The sequence below is a fragment of the Sebastes fasciatus genome, chromosome 19, assembly GCF_043250625.1.
Source record: "Sebastes fasciatus isolate fSebFas1 chromosome 19, fSebFas1.pri, whole genome shotgun sequence".
Lineage (NCBI taxonomy): Eukaryota > Metazoa > Chordata > Actinopteri > Perciformes > Sebastidae > Sebastes > Sebastes fasciatus.
In genome coordinates this window covers 4,093,603-4,111,651 of record NC_133813.1, presented here as the reverse complement: position 1 = coordinate 4,111,651, position 18,049 = coordinate 4,093,603, and the positions used below count along the sequence as shown (strand labels likewise).

The window sequence follows — 18,049 nt, the reverse complement described above, 5'->3', positions numbered from 1 at the left end:
CACACATAGGGTGCGTTCCAAATGGCATACTTTTTCTTTTTACTTTTAGCACATACTGCAGCTGTGCAGTGTTGCATGCAGTATGCATAACATTGTGCCTTTAGTACGTACTGTGCGTTCCAATACCCATACTACCCTACTATTTAGTATGCCAGAAAAAGATTTAGTATGTCCCAATACATAATATGTCAAATGCAGTATGCCAAAAATACCAGGATGTCCTACTACACCCGGTCACATTTTGCAGAATGCAAGCCAGCATGCTTTTCTGGCTATTCTGACCCACAAGAGCAAGAAGGTCAAAGTTCAAGGTGCAATGTTATGACGAAGTAGTATGTGTACTGCATGAAACAGTACGTACTTTGTAAGGGCAGCTGCAGTACGTACTAGAAGTAAAAAGAAAAAGTATGCGATTTGGAACGTAGCCATAGTCAGTTGCTAGATAACTTGGCTGTTGTGGGTGATCACATTTTGTACAACATTGCACCTTGAACTTTGACCCTCTTGCTCATGTATCCCCTGCACAGAGGATTGTGGGTCAGAATAGCCAGAAAAGCATGCTGGCTTGCATTATGCAAAATGTGACCAGGTGTAGTAGGACATCCTGGCATTGTTGGCATACTGCATTTGACATATTATGTATTGGGACATACTAAATCTTTTTCTGGCATACTAAATAGTAGGGTAGTATGGGTATTGGAACGCACAGTACGTACTAAAGGCACAATGTTATGCATACTGCATGCAACACTACACAGCTGCACTATGTACTAAAAGTAAAAAGAAAAAGTATACGATTTGGAATGCACCCTTAGTTTAGCATGTTAGCGTCCAACATTTGCTAATTAACATAAAGTACAGCTGAGGCAGACGGGAATGTCATTAGTTTTGCAGGTAATCTATTTAGTCATAAACCAAAGTATTGGACAAATTAAAATGTTGACCTGATGATGGCACAAGAAAAAACATTCAGATAATATTGATTCATCAGTTACAGCAACTGGAAGTCTCACATCTTGACCCACATACCCTCCAAACTGTCGACATTACATCTAACCCGGCAGGGTCTGACCTCTTTTAATCAAAGGTCAGACAGAAAGCCTGGAGCTCTGTGCTGCTGACATTTCACTGATGTTCTGACGTGTCCTCCATCTGAACTTTTCAGACTGAAACCTAATAAATGTATCTGAAAACTTAAAATATATTCATCAGTAACTTTTCAGATGTTTTATTGTCAGAAGTTTATTAACAGATAACAGCCGAACACATGCCAATATAGACTCTGAACATGCTGCCGCTCAGGGTTGCGAGCCAAAACGCTGTGACTGAGATGCTGTGACTCGACTGTGAGGTCGCCTTGTATCTGCTCCGCCTCTGACACTGATAAACAGCCCTCACATTCACCACAAATTACATGTTAATGAAAACCTACATCTCTTGCAAAACTTTCAGCTGTTTCTATATTTTCAGTGGTAAGAAAATTACATTTCTTATCACAGGATAAACTGTCAAGCTATATTGATCGTCTCCTGTCGATGCGTTTTGATGCTCGGACTAATATAAAAGGTGGGAGAGGTGAGAAGACGGCAGACAGGTTCCAGGTTTGATCATATCATTTAGAGTTTACTGGTGCCGTCGCCGCCTTACGTCAGCGATGACGTGCAGAGACCTGCAACAACTATCTTTGTCCTGACATCCAGCTGTTCTGGTGGATTAGAAAAGGTTATTGGATCTTTGTTCATGATGTGATGAAATAAAATCACAAACTTAAGGTTTCATTTCATACATCGCGTCACATAATTAGAGTAAAACAAGAAGAATATGAAATCAAATGTGTGCAGGTAAAACAACATGAACAAGTCAAAGCAATGCTGCAGTCGTTGGGATGTAAATTAGATCATTATTCACTTCCATTGAATAACGTATATATACAATTTTGAAAACATTTGCACAGTATTCTCATAACTAACAAGGGAAATATGAATATTATGTACCGTCTCTACATCAGGACAAACTGCACATTTCTCTGAATTCTCCTTCACGTCACCGACACAAAAAACTGATGACTGACTTTAATGCACAGGAGAAAAGGTCCTCCTGACCTCAGACCTCCTGTATGTGTGTGTGTGTGTGTGTGTGTGTGTGTGTGTGTGTGTGTGTGTGTGTGTGTGTGTGTGTGTGTCTGTGCACATGAATATATGGACAAACACATCAAGTGTGAAAGCCTCCTCCGTGCATCAAAGTGTAACATAAGCAGTCTGTACTGTGTGTGTGTGTGCGTGTGTGTGTGTGTGTGTGTGTGTGTGTGTGTGCGTGCGTGTGTGTGTGTGTGTGTGTGTGTGTTTGTGTAAGACGGATTCAGTTGAGCCGTGCATAATTCAGCTTTAGGGAAACAAAGGCCTGCTTATGTCATAACAGGGTAAGCTACACACATTCTTGCAAGTTGAGCAGAAGAGACTGAAATCCCGTTTCCTGGTAAACAGGATGAGAGCTCATTCATCTTTAGCTGCTATGTGTCCTCCTACTAGAACAGCCTTTACTGTACCTATTCTACACATTTGTGTATCTCAGAAACACACAATTTACTAAGCATTCAATGCGTTACTTCTTATTAAATTATATTGGCTATAACTCAGAAAGTGTTTCCTCTTTATCTGTTGGTTTAATTTACCATCCAGCTGTTTGTTCTTATTTGCAGTTTACATTGTTGTCATCCCATTAACTCCATTGTTGTAATGATTATTGACCACAGGGACAGGTAAAGGTATAGGCCATATAGGCGGTCGCCTAGAGCGCCACCTTCTGGTCACCCTCTAAATAAAGAATAAAAAAATGCCGGTGGGCGCCTTCCTCTATTTCTGTATTGAGGTAATAAATGAACAAAGAAAGAAAGAAAGAAATACACTTTTCACCCCTGTAACATTCTTTCTTTTTCACCTGCCCGCTCGCACTTATTTGTTAATAAAAGTGTAAATTGTAGGGAAACTGACTAAACACTTTTAAGCCAACAATATCAGGGACCAGTTGTTTATTTATACTGTAATAAATACAGTTATTTATGAAAATTAAAAATCCAAATTTCTCCTAGGGTACCAAAAGGGCTAGAGCCGGCCCTGATTGACCAACATGAATCACTTCTCATGTTTTTATTCAGTTGTTGTGATCTGAGTCTGAAGCCCTTTGCCTCACTTATTCATCTACAATCATCATTTGTGCCACTTTGATGTGTTTTCTCACTTCCTTCCACACTTAGGCATCCCCTCTCCTTCACAGTTTCTGATCACAAAACAAAAGAAGGAAAAACTGCTGACAGGTTGTAAAAAAATATAAAAACAAAAGCAGCCTCCAGCTGAATGGAGCTGATCAAATCTGATCAAGTGTACTTCTCATGCCCTCTGCTGGTCGGCTGAGGAGTCTGCAGAGGAATTACATCTTTATTTCAAATGGAGCACTTAAAATACAAACACAGAAAATATCTGCCACTTCCTCTGATAAGGAGGGATAAAATCATAATGCCTTCTCTTTGTAAAAATAAAAATAAAATAAATAATAATAATAATAATAATAATAATAATAATAATAATAATAATAATAATAATAATAATAATAATAATAATAATAATATGTAGCATTAAATAAAAAATACAATAAATGAAATAAGAAATATAATAATAATATAATAATGAAAGAATTGTCCACTTCCTCTGAAAAGGCACTTTGGGCTGCAACTGCTGTATGAAAGGTGCTATACAAATAAAGTTTATTATTTATTATCATTATTATAAAGAGAGATAAAAATCAAATGCCTTTTCTTTTAGAAATAATAATAATAATAATAATAATAATAATAATAATAATAATAATAATAATAATAATAATAATAACAATAATAATATTTTGCATTAAATAAAAAATACAATAACTTAAATAAGAAATATAATAATAATACAATAATGAAAGCATTGTCCAACCTCTGATAAAGAGGGATAAAATTATAATGCCTTGTCTTTGTAAAAACAAAAACATACGTCAAAAACAATAATAATAATATGTTGCATTAAATTAAAATAAAATAAAATAAATAAAAAGTATAATAATGAAAGAATTGTTCATCACATATAAAAACAAAGCAGTTATTTCATAACTCTCATTCTGACACGCCACTCAACTGTGATCAGCATTTCCGGTTTAATTTACAGTACAAATAAACTTACAAGTACACGTCAGTGGACTGTGAGTTCAGACTGTTTTGTCAACTACTGTTTTCAAGGTCAACAATGAACTGTCTGGGTGGTAGGAAAGCTCTGAAAGTGCTCAGAAGCATTGCTTTAGATAGTAACCAATAGCAATGCACTGTATTTTATATGCTCATCAATATATTTTGTTTTTAAAACTGATATTATGTACAATATTTATGTATATTTAATGGAGTAGAAGTGTAAAGCAACACAACATTGAAATACGAAAGTAAAGCAGTAAAGACTTGGAGGCTGCACCTTCAGGTACAGCAGGACTTTGAGCTAAATGCTAAGCTAACATGCTGATGTTAAAGGTCCCATATTGTAAAAAGTGACATTTTCATAGCTTTTATATCATAAAGCAGGTTTAAGTTCTATATAAATACTGTGAAAGTATTGAAACTCTTAATCCACAGAGTAATACACACAACCCGTATTCAGAAACGGAACTTTTTGAAACAAGCCGTCAGGATTTCAGTCCATTTGTGATGTCACAAATCTACAATATTTAGACCATTTCAAGGTTTTAAACGTAAACATTCTAAATGTGTCCCAGTTTATTTCCTGGTTGCAGAGTATGTGAATAACATCAGCTGACAGGAAGTAAAACAGGACCCAAGCTGTTGCCTAGCAACGCAATTCTGTTGCAATTCCATTGAAATGTACTAAAACGGAGCGTTTCAGACAGAGGGTGAATACAGGTATGTTAAAGCAGACAGTATGAGGAAAATAAAGTTTTTTTTAAAACATTAAAGCATGTAAACATGTTCTAGTAGAAACACAAAATACAAGTATGAACCTGAAAATGAGCATGATATGTCCCCTTTAAGCAGGCATAATGTTCCCTATGTTCACTATCTTAGCATGCTAACATTTGCTAATTAGCACTAAACACTAAGTACAGTTGGAGCTCAACCAAAGTATTGGACAAATTAACATTTTGACCTGATGATGGCGCCACATGAAAAGTCAGAAGGTCACCAAAGTTACGTGCAAAATTTAATTTCATGGCAATCCATCCAGTATTTGTCGAGACTCGAGTATATTTTCTGTTTCTACAACCTGAGGGAATCACAGTGAATATTTATCATATATCTGGAGCATTGTTACTGAAGGATTAAAAACCTATTTGATACAGGCAGCCGACAGCTTGCCCTGGTTTCGCTGTGTTGACAGTGAACATAAAACATGTCAATCTTCAGCCAACTCAGCCAACATCCACATTTCTTTGAATCCTCCCTCCAGGAAAGTGTCTATAAACTGGGTCATAACGTGGACACAGATCATGAAACATCTCCGTCACGCTCCAGAATCAAACGTTACGCTTCGTGTCTGCATGGTGAGAAGCTCCAATATTTCTTTATGTGTCTCTCAAGAAAAGCAACTTCTTAGAGGAGTACTCGAGATGTATTTATAGCAACACACCCATCCACCCTCAGTGTCATTCCCAGTTCTATAAATATCTTCATATTCCTCGAACAGGCTTCACCGTTAGTTTACTGATGCACTCAAGGCTCCGTCAGGTCATGCTGTTATGACAGATCAGGAATCGTGTCCATGAAGTAAAAAAAACATCTATTTTCCATGAAAGCAGGCGATTATTTCATTTAAACGTCTGCACCCTGGACAGTTATAATGTCTGATAAAACCATGCAAGTGGATGTGAGAGTCAAATTATTACATGTATTTATTCGCCCTGCATTGTATTTGTATTTATTGCCTTCAATAGGCTATTTATTGTGTTTATTGTTTTTGTATGATGACTGTGTGGTACTGCTGACTGTACAACAAATTGCCCCTTGGGAATAATAAAGTTTTCCTTTACCTTGACCTTGACTTAATCTTAAAGTGTATTAAATATCTTAAATTTAAATAAAAGTATTAATTGCTCAAGGTAAAAATATTCCACTACAAGTACAAGTGTGGTATTCAACATTTCACAGACGTTTATTCAAGTGTGCTATTAGTACACTTCTTTTGAACTTAAAATAAGAGAGTATAATTTCAGTTTACTTTTCATGTACTTATCAGAGATATACTTAACAAAAGTGTACTTAAGTATACTTGGCACATACTGACAAGTATACAGAAAAGTCTTAGTATATTTGGCTTATAGGCCTACCTATACTTAATCTTTTGATCGACGTATACATGCTTTACTCTTATTTTGAAAGGATTTACTGAGTTGTATGTATGCTAAGTGCCTGTATAGTAAAGGAACAGGCTAGGTTTGTACACAAGGACTCTGGTGTGATGTGTAGCCTATATGGTGATATAATAATGCACTTTATTTTGTAGCCTTAATGTGTTTTTATTTACTTAAGTAGTTCTATCATACAACATCATCATTCTATACAATGTTTACCTTTTTAAAAGTGTGACATTTACTGAAAGAAATAGGCAAGCAGGGGCAGAGAATGAATGAATGAATGAATGAAAGAAAACTGATGATGCCATATATATATATATATATATATTTATATATATATATTATTTATATATATATATATATATATATATTATTTATATATATATATATATATATATATATATATAAATAATAAGATAAATCAATTATTTTGCAATTTTCATTCTTTAATAGTCTTTTAAAGTTATTTTCGTTTCAAAATCCTACTTAATTTTGAGGTTGCAAGGTTGGTATATGACTCAGAATAGGCTTTGAGGACACTAGGGCAGTACTGTGAGGACACTAGGGCCGCACTGTGAGGACACTATAGGCCGTACTGTGAGGACACTAGGGCCGCATTGTGAGGACACTAGGGCCGCATTGTGAGGACACTAGGGCCGCACTGTGAGGACACTAGGGCCGCATTGTGAGGACACTAGGGCCGCATTGTGAGGACACTAGGGCCGCACTGTGAGGACACTATAGGCCGTACTGTGAGGACACTAGGGCCGCACTGTGAGGACACTAGGGCCGCATTGTGAGGACACTAGGGCCGCACTGTGAGGACACTAGGGCCGCACTGTGAGGACACTAGGGCCGCATTGTGAGGACACTAGGGCCGCACTGTGAGGACACTAGGGCCGTACTGTGAGGACACTAGGGCCATACTGTGAGGACACTAGGGCAGTACTGTGAGGACACTAGGGCCGCACTGTGAGCACACTAGTGCAGTATTGTGAGGACACTAGGGCCGCACTGTGAGGACACTAGGGCCGTACTGTGAGGACACTAGGGCCATACTGTGAGGACACTAGGGCAGTACTGTGAGGACACTAGGGCAGTACTGTGAGGACACTTGGCCGCACTGTGAGGACACTAGGGCCGCGCTGTGAGGACACTAGGGCCGTACTGTGAGGACACTAGGGCCGTACTGTGAGGACACTAGGGCCGTACTGTGAGGACACTAGGGCCGCACGGACACCGAGCCTGCTGGTGCAGCCTGAACGAGAAGAAGGTTATGAAGTTCAGTTCAGAGACTTCTAACTAACTCTCCTCGGCTCAGTACCTGCATGGGGACACTGCCTGTAGGCTCGGCAGCTAGTTATCATACAGTATTTGTTTATGTATGTATGTTCAGTGTAAACAGTTTATATTCCTCATTATATTTAGATTTTTATATTGAAGGACAAACTTTGTGGCTTTGAGACATGAGTGGACTGTCTTCAGATGATTTATTCCCAAATGGACCAAGAAAGGTAGGAGCTTTACTGTAAAAACTGTAATATAAGCTTCTCATTGAACTCTAATACATATAATTTTCTTAATAATTGATGCTCTTAATCATTAGGTTTACACATGCTCACTCCCAAAAAACTGAAACACTTATAGTCTGTAACTTGTTGCTCATTAATCAGCTAATAAAATAATAAAATAAACAAACAAACAAATGTGATTTTAAAGTGGACGAGAGTTAATTATGAAAAACATAGCCTAATATTTTAGACTCTATACAAAGTACTTTTATATCAGTGGTGGAAAGTAACTAAGTCATCTTTACCCGCTGTAACATTAAAGAGATGAATTAATTTATGTATGAGAAACCCATAATATAATACATTATTCTGATATGGGCCATTCTACCTAATGAGTTACTTTTAGTACTTTACGTATATTTTGATACTAATACTTTTGTACTTTTACTTAAGAACAATTTTGAATGCAGGACTTTTACTCAAAACAGAGTACTTCTACACTGTGGTATTGTTACTTTTACTTAAGTAAAAGATCTGAATACTTATTCCATCACTGTTTTATATATAAGCTGTTGATATTTTGTCAGGCGTCTTAATAGCTGAAAATATATTTGCTTTACTCTGACAAATATTTAAAGAAATGCAAAACGCTCTATAACTCTAGAAAAAGCATATTTGGAGATCTATATAAGCATGTCTAATGGTGGGCGGTATAATGTGCACACTCTTATTATTAAGGTTAATTAATATAGTTTGTTGTGTGATTATAGTTTATTGTGTGTATAGTTGCTGTCTTGCTGAAATTTGTATTTGTGGTTTGCCAGACGGTCAACTAACATCTGGATGTGTGAGCCTAAAGTATACATACAGCTGTGATGGTGACATGTATGAGGATATTTGAGGTATATCAGCCTGTGTGTGTGTACAGTATACTGGTTTGAGGAGGCACCAGATGTGTGAGGCCAGCCACCAGGGGGCTGTCTGCAGTCTCAACAGGTGATCATTTAATAGTGCTGAGCATGTTAAAGAAGATCTATTGTACACTGTATGCTCTCAATACAAATACCCACACAGACAATAGTTTATACTTAAAGTGAACTAAGTGTTTAGATCATTTACTTCAGAAAAAGTAGCAATAAAATACAGCAAGCTCCAGTATAGATAAAATCCCTGCATTGACAATGTTCCTTAAAGAAGTATTTCACTACTGGAAATATGATTGTTTCTTAAAACTAAGCTGTTTATGCAGTAGAAAGGTGCACATATTTATGAAACTGGTGCTACATGAGCAGAGAAAACAGAAAAAAGGGCTGTGCTATTCTCTTTTGCTCAAAAGAACACCTACAACACCTTATTGCCGCCAGCGCCGCTCCCAGGCCGCTCCAGTTGGATAGGCTTGACCAGAGCTTCTGGTGTGTCTAAATATTGGCTGCAAGACATTTTCCATTATTTTGTCTTGCTGGAGTAGTCAAACTTCTTAGATAACGCTGTCTGTTTGTTTACAAAAACGTGTTATCCACAATGGTGTCGAAAGTACAGAAGTATTATTAGCAAGATGTACTTGAAGTATCAGAATTAAAAGTACTCACTGCAGAAAAATGGTCCCTGCAAATGTTACACTATTATACAGCATATTATTGGAGTGGAGGGGAGTTACACTGAAGTCATAGAAAGGTTTGACAACTTTTCCAGCTTTAACTTCTGAAGTATCTGTCCTAAGGGATCCCAGGAAAATCGATAAATGAACTCGGACTCTTTCTATATGTCTGAGGTTAAACTGTGAATGAAGTGGTGAATGCTTTGCTAAAAAATCCCATCCTGGACACTAGCCAGGCCTGCTCATACATGTAGTGTTAAAGAACTTCTCTTAACTCGTTTCAGGGTAGAAGACATCGTAGATTAAAAGTGTGTATAGTAAAATACATGATACATAAAGTCCTGACAGATGAACTGTGTCTATACTGAGAAGCAAGGTGATCCAGTGCTCCCTGTGATGTGGAGGAGATATTTAACAGCTCTAAAGTTAGACACAAGATCCTTCAAGCACCGCTTTATAATAAGGGATACACTCTAAAGGGCTTATACTGTACATTGTAATGGCATGTATTAATGTTAATGTTAATAAATTATTTATTGATGGTTTATAGATTAGTAATACGTAAAAAAAAAACTTGGGTTGACTGTGTGAGAAAAAGACGGATTAATATTTACAACCACCGATGTGTTATTAGAAAGTAAGAAACTCACAGTGGTGGAAGAAGTATTCAGATATTTTACTTAAGTAAAAGTACCAATACAGTGTAAAGTAAAACTCCTGCATTCAAAATCTTACTTAAGTAAAAATACAAAAGTATTAGCATCAAATATACTTAAAGTAGCAAAAGTAAAAGTACTTATTAAGCAGAATGGACCATTTTAGAATAATGTATATTATAGGATTAAGATTATTGATGCATTAATGTGTATTTGTTGTTTATATTTTGTATTAATAATCTGAATCTGCAAAGTAGGCTAACTAAATGTAGTGAAGTAATATCGGGACCAGGAAGGTCCGGTGACATCATTTTGCATAATAATTAGCCATGTGCTTCTGTTTGTTGTATTTTCGGAGCAATGGACGTTTGTTGTTGAGATAACAGGCTGTCAGACAAATGGGCTTTCGGTCCAGTGGGACATTTTTCGGACTGTTGGTTTTTCGGAGTAATGGGCCGTCGGAGCAATGGCATGGCACCGGTGGAGGTACTGATCTGAGGGAACATGACTAGCTAGTTTCTAACTGTGTCTGTCTGCTGTTGATGGTTGTGTACAGTGGGTTTGTCTGATTTTTAAATAGCTACCTGATGAGAAACTATAAAGCTATGGGCTGTAAAAAACAAAACAATGAGCTGAAAGATGCTCAAACACTCTCTAGAGCTGCAGAGAGCTGCAGAGTCAAGTGATAATTATGTGGTTTCACATTCATGTCATTATGTGATCCATTGTTGATAGAAACATACACACACTGGCTCTGCTCCAAATAACCTACGCTACTCTTACGACAACTGGCTCTAGAGAGGGCCGTTCACGTTTTTGCGTCGGCCACCGTAGTTCTTCTACACGCTTGGCACACGGGAGAAGCACTCTACTAGTTTGCACTCTATATGCAAACCTGCATTTCGTTGTACTTGTACTATGTGCAATGACAATAAAGTTGAATCTAATCTAATCTAAATAGTGCATGTGTGAGATCACTGTTATATTAATGCATTAATGCATTCTCTGACAGCATTATGTCTAATTCAGCATAGTGAGTCTTTAAATGACCCCTGGAGTCATGACCTCCGGGGAGATCAGAGGGTCATAATGGACTGGAGAGAAAGAAGTGATATAATGTTAGTGTGATGTAAAGAAAGAGAGAGAGAGAGGGACTCGATTAAAGAAATCTTAGTCGACTAAGACCGGTTGAATAATCGATTAATAGACCAAACAGTTAATCAATTAATCGAGAAAATAATCGGCTTAACTGCATTTTCAAAGGTCATTTTGTGATCCTCCACAACACTACACTGCTGCACAATTTTGGCAAAAACAAATAAGACTCTCTCCTAAAGAAATCTAAATAAAATATAAGCTAAAAGAAATGTGAAGTGTTTTTTCATCAAGCCTCCATTACTTCTCTGACAGCATTATGTCTTTAAATGACCCCTGGAGTCAGCAGCATGACCTCCGGGCAGATCAGAGGGTCATAATGGACTGGAGAGAAGGAAGTGATATAATGTTAGTGTGCTGTAAACAGAGAGAGAGAGAGAGAGGGGAGGGAGATGGGGAGGGACTCGACTAAAGAAATCTTAGTCGACTAAGACCAAAACGACTGATTGGTTGACTAATCGAGAAAATAATCGGCTTAACTGCATTTTCAAAGGTCATTTTGTGATCCTCCACAACACTACACTGCTGCACAATTATTGGCAAAACAAATGAGACTATATCTGAGTATCTTTATAAAGAAATCTAAATAAAATATAAGCTAAAATACAAGCCTCCATTACCTCTCTGACAGCCTTATGGCTTTAAATGACCCCTGGAGTCAGCAGCATGACCTCCGGGGAGATCAGAGGGTCATAATGGACTGCTGGAGAGAAGAAGTGATATAATGTTAGTGTGATGTAAAGAGAGAGAGAGAGGGAGAGAGGAGGGGGTAGAGAGAGAGAAAGAGGGATGGACCATGGCCAATGATCTGCAAGCAGAATAACTAAAGTAGAGACACAGAAGAGATTTCATAAAGCCATGCAGAGAGAGAGTCTGTCTGCACCACATGCACAGGCCGAAAAAATGCGCGCAGAGGATGAAGCAAGAGGTGATGAAGAGCAGCCAGGTGGTTTAGTCCATTTCATTTTTATTTTCATATAGATGCGCTAGCGGGTGGTGCAGGCCATCAGAGAGATTTGCACCTTTTTTTTCTCCTGAATATCGAAAGTAAGGATCGTGCACTAGAGGAGGCTGCAGAGGAAGGATTCACTGGATGCATGAATTAAACAATCAGCAGCACCACCACCACCTCCACCCTTAATGTGTGCAGAGGAGAGAGCGATACGAGCCTGCAGCCGATGCAAGGAGACAACAGCAGCCGTGTGCATGCAGCAGCTGGTGGTGGTACCCAACAACGCGTCGCTGTTCATCATTCTCATCATCTTGGATCTGACTCCTCCAGAGGCTTGTCGCTGAGGCGGCATGGGCTGCGCTCCCAGTATCCACGTCTCTCAGAGCGGGGTGATCTACTGCCGGGACTCCGACGAATCCAACTCCCCCCACCAGACCACCACCATCTCTCAGGGCACCGCGGCCACGCTGCACGGGCTCTTCATCAAGACCGATGCGGCCGAGACCATCCCGTCCACCGTCATCAACACCTACCAGAACCAGAACCAGAACCAGAGCAGACACTCGCGCAACAACTCGTGCAGGGAGCGCAAGGAGAACAGCAGCAACAGCGTCCGCATCGAGGCCGAGACGCAGACCAGCCACACCAGCGTCAAGGTACGATGCAAATACACGGTGTGTGCATGCATGCTGCAGGCTGGCTCGGTCACAGCATCATCATCATCACCACCTGGGTCGTGAGTGGAAGTCACACGTGAGGAGGCCTGTTTGTTTGTTTGTTACCTGAGAGGAGAGGAGGCCTATAAAGCCTTCTGATCATCAATCCTGTTCATGCACCCTCCTCTCATTCACTGCCTTTATCAATCCCTCCCTGCAGCAGCCATCACTGGTGATCATTTAATGTATTAATATGACACATGCACTATTTAGATTAGATTATATTCAACTTTATTGTCATTGCAAATGCAGTTTTGCATCTAACCAGCATGCAAAAAGTGCTGATTAAGACAATATACAAATGAGGATATATGTGGTGTGTATATAAATAAACATATACTGTATACAGATTGCAGTTAATATCTTATATTCTGAGGAATATATAGTATAAGTTGCATACTGATAAAATGTTGTATAAGAGTATTATAAAGAATACATTACATATACAAGTGGGGATATATATAATTATATATATATACACTCACACACACACACACAGAGAGAGAGGTTATGTAGAGCTATATGCATATGGAACTAACTTTTACCTCTGGTAGGGGTATCTTCTGATCATCAATCCTGTTCATTCATCCTCCTCTCATTTACTGCCTTTATCAATCCCTCCCTGCAGCAGCCATCACTGATCATGCATTAATATGACACATGCACTATTTAGATTAGATTAGATTCAACTATATTGTCATTGCACATAGTACAAGTACAACAAAATGCAGGTTTGCATAGTGCAAACTAGTAAAGTGCTGATTAAGAGAATATATACAAATGAGGATATACTGTATGTGGTGTATATAAATAGACATATACAGTGTACATATATACAAATTGCAGTTAAGGTACAAAGGATAGACATAATGTTATATTCTGAGGAATAACAGTTGAGTAGAAATTGCATACTGATGAAATATTGCATAAAAAATGTTGTATAAGAGTATTATAAAGACATGCATTCATCATAGACCTTCATATTTTATATTTCCGCTTATTGTACTTATGTGTTTGTAGTACTGTATTTCCTCAATGCTTCAATATATTCACATTCTGTTTACCTCCTTACACATGTAGGGGAGCCCCCTGTCCACTATCACACCCAATTTGGGATCAATCAGAGCTTGCATTATGGAATTACATGAGTTTAGGTGCATGCATCATCTCCCATTCAGGCTAGCTGGCTTTAATTTGCATTTCTTTTATTTATGGGGGTGTGTCACAATATCTGTCAATTTAACCACTTTTGCAAAAGTAAAATATTTTTATACAAGAATCAGTTTCATATGTAGGAGACCTAAGAGAATATGGAAAACATTGTTGTGCTTTGTTTTACCTCCGGTAGGAGTATCTCAAGATTTTGGGTGTCTTCCCACTATAGCCTATAAGTGAATGTATATAAAATTAGTGATGCACCAATACCGATATCGGACCGGATATCGGGCCAATACCGACTCAAATAGCTGGATCGGATATCAGTGACAATGGTGCCGATCTATTCAATTCAATTCTATGTTTATATGACACATATATACATATATACATAACATATTGTCATTTTAATTCCTGTTTAAGTTTTGAGCAATTTGTCGCTGCTTTAAAAAAAGTTTACACCTGAATTGTTATTCCTGTTTATTTTGAAGAGGTTTTTTTTACCAAGTTGCTGGTGTAAGATTTATCATTTTAATAATAAATACATTTATATCCAGCTATGAATTTATTGTTTACATTTTGTTTTACAAAGTTAGGAAAGCAATGTTTAAGTCAAGCCTGAATGATCCCAATCAAGATTCAAGATTCAAGACGTTTATTGTCACACTAGTTATACAAGTACAATCGTGTGAAATACTTTTTGCTGGGAAGCTCCATTAAGAAAACAGTAAGTTAAGTAGCAAAAAATAAAATAATAGTGTATTTACAAATAATATGCAGTAACAAAATAACCTAAAACTGGCCTAAGAACACAAAACTAACCTTAAAAAATCTAAAATAACCAGAACAGGTACAGAGCTCCCGGCATGTCGCCCTCTCTCTACGGCGCCATCTCACAGTGAGGCAAACAGCTTAATAATTAAACACGGGTATTGGATTGGTACTCGGTATCGTCCGATACCCAAAGCTCAGGTATTGCTATCGGTATAGGGACTAAAAAAGTCATATCGGTGCATCCCTAATGTGGTGGTCAGTATATAAATAGACATATACATGTATATACAGATTGCAGTTAAGGTGCAAAGGATAGACATATGTGACATATGTCTTAGTTAAATGTACGGTTGACTCCAGTATGTTTTAGTGACATTTTAAAAGCTTTAAGCATATTTTGATTATTATCGGGATAATATAGTGAATCTCAACTATGTTACAGTAAAGTGTTATTTTCAAAACTTGCTGTATAAACAACTTTAACACAAGTGTTGCAGGTGTAGGTGAAATTGTCCCAGAAATCCCTATTTTGCACTGCTCTGCACTATCCGCTCTCTCATGAGACAGTACAGTCTAAAATGTGTGCTATAACAAAAGCCTGTTAACAGACTATTGTTTATTATCTCTAATAGTGCAGCCGCAGGCAAAGGTTCCCAGAAGCACAATGCATGTCAGATGAGCGAAGATGTGCATCCAATCGGTTCGTTCTCAAGCAGCAAAGCACAGAGAGTGTGTCTCAAAGGGCTAAGAGTCAAAGGATCATCTGTGGTTTGACAACTGACGGCTCTGCTTCAAAGCTAAAGGTTTAACAAACTGGGAAACATTGTCTGATTTGATGTGGGAGACGTTGTGCGTAATAAGCTGTTAACCTTATAAACTAAATCGTTAAGCCATAAAGTGAACAATACGTTAGTTATTTAGCTAATAGCTCGTCCCGTTCATCATGGGAGATCATGTGAAAGTCAAAAGTTTAACTCAAGGTGCACTTCCTAGCTTTTTCCAAAACTTTCAACCACATCTCAAGGTCTTCCTCTGTGGACCAAGTTTGTGATGACAAAATGAGCTATCTGCGTGATAAAGAAAACTTCTGAGAAAGCTAATAAGTGGACCTTGAGTTAAGATTTTTTTTTTTGTCTTGTAAAGAATGAACTTTCATACACAAAAAGCAAATTAACATGAGATGCTTTTAACTTAATAAACCAGCGAGTATTCAGACGTTAACTGAGAATAACGCAGATTAACGTCTGTCTTGCAGCAGTTTTCATTCAGAGTTTGTGGAGTCAGAATCTCAGTGTGAAGATCATAAACTTATTGGAGTTGTGTACACGTCTTGTCATATTATTTGCGTGCTTTCTACTTGTTGATGGATCCCTCTCATGAGCGAGCATGTGAACAGATACTTCTCCATATTTATGATCGAACCCCAGAGGATGTAGCTGTGTTTTGTTAGGAAGTAGTGTAGCAGATGATCATGTCATCAGACCCCCAGAATACATTAACCCATTCAGGCCTAGATTTACAAAATAAAATAGGCATATTCTATGATATAATAACTTTTATTTTATTTTTATTTTGGTAAAGTATACTTTTGGACTTTTTTGTTTAAAAAAAAATGCATTTGTGGATTTTTTCTTCTTTCAAATTATGTAATTAATATGAATCTGGGCTGAGCCTTTAGCCTTTAAAGCCTCTACCAGTCCCATGCTCTTTAATTCTCACATTTCATTAATTTATGTCTCCTATGATCCTAATATGGAAGAAAACTGGCACAATATGAGCCAGTGGATTGAATGAAAACATTTGGTCTCACAGGATGTTTCTCATCAGCGGCTGAAATGAATATCTTAATAATATTTATGTCCAGCAATTTAATGATTTATAGATGTGTGTCATTAGTTTAGGACGGCACAGAGAGAGTTTTTGTCTGTGTGTGTTGTGCTGGTTTGTCAGCTGTTACCTTTGCTCTCTCTCAGTTCCCCTCTAACTCCGAGGACTGAGAGAGGATCAATGATACCATTTATTATTAAAACCATCTGCCTTTCCCTGCAGGATCTTGATAATCTGCCATGGTGTTGATCACGCTCCCGTGTGTGTGTGTATGTGCGTGTGTGTTTGTGTGCGTGTGTGCATGTTTATAGCACAAGTCGTTTGTTTACCCCTCTGGTCAGTACGGCGGGGGTGTGAACAGTGGCATGTGAAGGAGCTGATGCTGGTGGCCTGTACAGAGATCCCCTCCAGGGCCGTCTACACAGTCACTGACTTATAAGAATACACAGAGAGACCATGAATTACCACTTCTCTTAGCGTCGTCGCAAACCGCCTCTAGATTAGACGTACAAAAGTTCAGTGATCATGAACAATACAGGTTGTGTGTTTTAAAAAAAAAGAAACTAGAGATCCGTCTTTCGACGGGATCACACCAGCCGCGACGCCCATGGCCTCTTCCCCACTTCCGTCTTCCGCCGCCCTCAGTCGGATCACCTGGCAAAGTACTCAAAACGGCCTCTGTGGTGGTTCCTGCTATAGTAACGAAGGATAAAAACAACGCTACCAGCATCGCTGTCGCAGCTAGTAACATAGCTTTTCTAACTAGAGCTGTGTATTGGCAAGAATCTGGCGATACGATACGTATCATGATACAGTTTTTTTTGTTTTTTCAGACCGAGTACAAGTACTTACATTTGGGTACTCGCCGATACCGAGTACCGATACAAGTTCTTCTCTGTGCAAAAAGACCCTAGTTAACAGCAAGCTGGAGGGTGTGAGCGACACACGGCAGGCTGGGGAGTCCCGGATATGAGGTGGGGCGCCGCGACCGGCTCTAGGTCGGCTTGGAAAGGAGCGTGGCGAAGGTGCTTCCCAGGGCCGTGGCCAAAGGGTCGACCGGGGCGGACTGTCCTTAGTGTGCCCCGACCGCGTCGTGCCTACAGGGCGGGGCTCGGCCCACGTAAAAGGCGCCAGGGGTCTGCGGCGATGTCTGCAACCCACCCGACCCGTCTTGAAACACAGACCAAGGAGTCTAACGCACGCGCGAGTCAGAGGGTGCAAGCAAAACCCTGTGGCGTAATGAAAGTGAGGGCCGGCGCGCACCGGCTGAGGTGGGATCCCGGCCCCGCGGGGTCGGGCGCACCCCCGGCCCGTCCCTT

General features: G+C 38.8%; 1 protein-coding gene across 2 annotated transcripts in view; it reads left to right on the top strand.

Annotated features, from left to right (window-relative positions):
• Positions 1 to 7,709: 7,709 nt before the first annotated feature.
• The window catches only part of pde8b (phosphodiesterase 8B), a 48,591-nt gene continuing 38,251 nt past the window's right edge, over positions 7,710 to 18,049 (top strand). Inside the window, exon 1 of one of the 2 annotated variants that reach the window (XM_074617161.1) lies at positions 7,710 to 7,901. In XM_074617161.1, coding sequence (XP_074473262.1) covers positions 7,854 to 7,901 — 48 coding nt within the window. In that variant the 5' untranslated portion in view covers positions 7,710 to 7,853. Of the gene's footprint in view, positions 7,902 to 12,062; positions 12,915 to 18,049 lie in introns of those variants that run through there. The other variant, XM_074617160.1, reaches the window with a different exon arrangement.